The sequence below is a fragment of the Entamoeba invadens genome (genome assembly GCF_000330505.1).
Source record: "Entamoeba invadens IP1 unplaced genomic scaffold scaff_1105074724735, whole genome shotgun sequence".
NCBI classification, from domain to species: Eukaryota; Evosea; order Mastigamoebida; family Endamoebidae; genus Entamoeba; species Entamoeba invadens.
This window is the reverse complement of record NW_004191848.1, coordinates 23060-27068: the sequence shown is the minus strand read 5'-3', so window position 1 is coordinate 27068 and position 4009 is coordinate 23060. Positions and strand designations below refer to the sequence as shown.

General features: G+C 27.6%; 1 protein-coding gene across 1 annotated transcript; it reads right to left on the bottom strand.

Moving 5' to 3' along the window:
* Positions 1-23: 23 nt before the first annotated feature.
* Positions 24-2940, bottom strand: EIN_515830 (hypothetical protein; the record flags this gene model as incomplete). The annotated part of the gene is made up of 2 exons (XM_004185501.1): positions 24-2460; positions 2489-2940. Coding segments are annotated over 2 exons (2889 nt in total), but the record flags the coding sequence as incomplete, so codon positions are not given.
* Positions 2941-4009: the final 1069 nt, after the last annotated feature.

Sequence of the window (4009 nt, the reverse complement as noted above, 5' to 3'; positions counted from 1 at the left end):
TGTGGAACATTTATGGCTCTGACTTGATTTACTCGTTGTGTCAGCGCAGTAGTATCATCAAAAATTTCAACATCATCACATTTTTGTGTAATAATTTTTGGTTTTTTCGTCATTACAAAACACCTTTTGCACATTTTCAGAACGACGTGTTCTGTCTCATTATAAACAATAATAACAAGATTTTTGCAGTTTTCAAAAGTTGCCGTTTTAGACATTATAATTATTATATAATGTATATCAACAATGTTTTTCATCACCAAATTGTTCACGCATTTTTGCTCAAACATTTTAGGAAATTCGGTTGAGTCAAAACACAAATCGTTGACATTTTCATACAAGTTGGACTTGTTAAATGTTACAATTTGAGACCGTTCAAAGTGAATTCTGTTGTAATTTCCCAGCCCATACGTATAATTGATACATCCTATTGACTCGACAATGTCGACTTCTTTTGTTTTACTCGTTAATCCAATAGTAAAGTGGGTACATTGGTGAATTTTTAGTTCAACCACGTTAAGCGTCAAGTTATTTTTCATAAATTCAAAAGGTGCAACAAAATTGCATTTTTTCATTTCTACTCTTCCAAACGCACTTGTAGAGAAATTCGGGAACTCCCCAATGAAATTTTCAATTTTCAAATTTGGAATGAAATTGACGTGTTGTTCAATACTGAGTGCTGTGCACACACAATTTTTGATTATAAAATTGTGACTGTTAATTGTAGCACTTTCAGTTGTAACATTTGGAGGAAGTGTTGGATTAACATAAAAATTTATATGATGTGCATCAACAACTTCATTAAAAATGTTTTGTCGTTCGGGGCATATTGAAGAATAAAAAGCATTTTTAAAACTTTCAAACACTGTTTGGAACAAATTGTTTTGATATGATGTAACTATTGTTTTTGGGTATCCAAATGAATATGTTCTTAAAAAGGGTGTGTATTCTTTTGTCAAACACTTTTGCTTCAGTTCCTCATATTTTTCTAAAGTGCTAAATTCACAAGTCTCACTTTCATTTGACTTTGAAAGACAAATTGTGTGTTTTGGTAAATTGAAATTTGATGGAAATGTGAATGTTGAATCAAAATATTCAACTTTTTGAAGGGAGTTAAAATTTCCTTTAAAATCAATTGCTTTTGATGAAATAATTGCCAGCTTTTGTATTTTTGAATCACCAAAAATGAAATCGCAGTCACAGCTATACTCGATTTCGATAATTTCACATTTATCAAATGTGTTTGAAAAAATGAAGTTCTCGATGTTGAACAGTAACACACTCTTTGTATGGGTGAAATCGATATCTACACATTCCGACAAGGCTTCAAATACAACTTCTTCAGCTTCGACACCAACTTTCTTTTTGAGTGTCGAATTTGAAATCGCCAACTTCTTAATTTTAGTGTTTTTCGCTATTTTAAAATTCGAAGAATCGTAGACAGACAAAAATTTCATGAAGTCTGTCTCTGATGAGATTTTTGAATTTAAAGAATTTGTTATTTTGACACTTAAATTTTTATTTTTTGTATTTAAGAAATTGAATGTAAAATCTGGACACATGTCAAATTCAAAAGTTTCACAACTTTCGCAGTCGATGTTTAAAATGCAGTTAGAACAGTTTGTACATGTAATATTTTTTGCACATTCTTTATTAATACACAACTCAACATTTCTTACATAAAAAAGTGAAAGTTTTTGTAACGTTTTAAATTGTTCATAGCAAACATCACTAAAATCGATCAATTTCAACTCTTCGACACTGGCAAATGGAAATTGTTGCTTGTTCTCCCAAATACGTTTTTTATTACATTTATCAAGTAGTTCTATTCGTTTCTTTTTAACTATTTTGGCGTTCGTTATCTCAATTTTTTTAACAGTGTTAAATTCTTCCGAAAATTGGAAATCAACAAATCTTGAATCAAACTCTTCAATGTTCAAAACATCAGGAAGAATCACAAAGTTTGTTTTTTTCTGTTCGCCTCCAATTAATATTGGTATATTTACATTATATGGTGAAATTGGTTTGAAGAAATTTGGTACAAATTCTTTATTTAGTGAAATTGATTTGACGAATTTTGGTATTTGCAAAAGACTCAAATCACAAACGTCACCCACAAAAGTAACTTTTGTAGCTGCACTTTTTTCGATGATTTTTTCAACTTTATGTAAATCAGAAATTTGAGTCAAATTTTTTGTTTGAAATGTCAAAGAATTGTTACTGATGAATGGTGTAAAGTAATCTGCATATTCTATACTAACATTGTTTGAATAATTTCGACAATTTTGTGTCAAAGTAATATTTTCCATTGATAATATGGTATAAGTCCAATCAATATCAATTTGTGTTGAATATTTCAAAGGAAGTTCGTTAATTATATTTAATAGTATATTAATGGCTTCATTTGTTGTTTTGAAAGTTTTATTATTTGTTATAATAAACAAAAATGTTTTTGGGAAAAACCTTTTTAAAGTTGTCACGAGTTTCATACTGTTCAAAGAAATCGATAAAATTTATGAAATAGTCTATTGACATAGTTATCTTTTGGCGAAAAGTTTCTATAATCATTTGAAATAGTTTTTGTGGGTTGTTGTTTTCATTCACAAATGTATCTATAATATCTAAACTGGTCATTTTTTCACAAATATCTGGTGTAAAATTTTCAATAATTTCAGGAGTGTTTTCTATAACGCAATTTCTGATATAAATTGGTTTTGAAAGATAATCGAATGATATTGGTAAAAAGTTGCAGTTCAACGTGTCGGGGTGGTATAAATCGTAAAACCTTTCAATGTCTTGTGTTAAGGTAAACCACGGGTTCACTTTAAGAAAACTCACCGCGGATTTGGCGCAGTGGTTCACTTGAATAAAGGTAAATACATCGTACAGTGTTGGGAGATACAGCGATACTTGCATTAAATATATCATTTCAAGACGCGACATCTCAAGTTGTTATTTGATTTTATTTTAGTTGTCGTTTTTAAGTATGAAAAAAATGAGGTTTTGGGTTATATTTTTTTAACATCATTTATAAAATGGTTTCAAACTAAAAACTTTGATTTTTTAAATTAATATATATATATACTATATAATTCATACAATTGTTTTAATAATCATTCGCCCAGCAAATGAACCTTAGCCCAAAGTAAACTATATTTTGTTATTGTTATATTTAACTAATAAACTATGCATATATAAAAGTCATTTTTTAAAAATAATACTTGTTTTTTAGTTATTTTATCAAAACCCGTGTTTTAATAAAAATAACAAGAACTTTTTTGTAAAAAATAAAATAATAGGGCTAAAGTTCATTTATTTAACTGAAGATATTTTTTTATTGGGTCAATTCGGGCTATCCCAATAAACCTATTCTGCTCAAAAATGCAGAATTCAAAATGTAAAAATAACATTTATAATATTGTAAAGCAAATAAGCAGGATAAAATTACTAGATTTTTTAAAATAAATAAATAAATAGTTCCCATTTTTGTGGGTTTGTTTATTGAGAATATTTAGATGATAAAAACAATAAAAAAGGGAATATACTGACCATCATCATTACATCGGAATTTGAAAAACTAAGAATCAACCACCTGACGTGAATAAGCCATATTATTATTTTTAATATAGTTTCATTTAAATTTTGTTTTTTATTTTGAGAACTAACAAATCTAATTTTCACAAAATGTTACTTGTTAATAATATTAAAAAGCTGATGTCAGGAATACAAGATTTATTATAAAAAGCGGTTAAAGGGGTGTAATATTAACAAACAATAAAAACGATTATCCGATTGAGTGTTAATAATGTTGTAAACAATTAATTAATTTTAACAAGGAAAAACTAGAAAATAATTATAATTATAGGATTTAAATTTACATCCACTATTCAATTATGAATAAAAGAGATTTTTACACCTTCAAAACAAAAACGTAATTATAACAAGTTCTTATTTTTTAACCTAAATCCTTTTTGCCTTCATACACAAAACAAATTTTTGCAATTTTTTATTT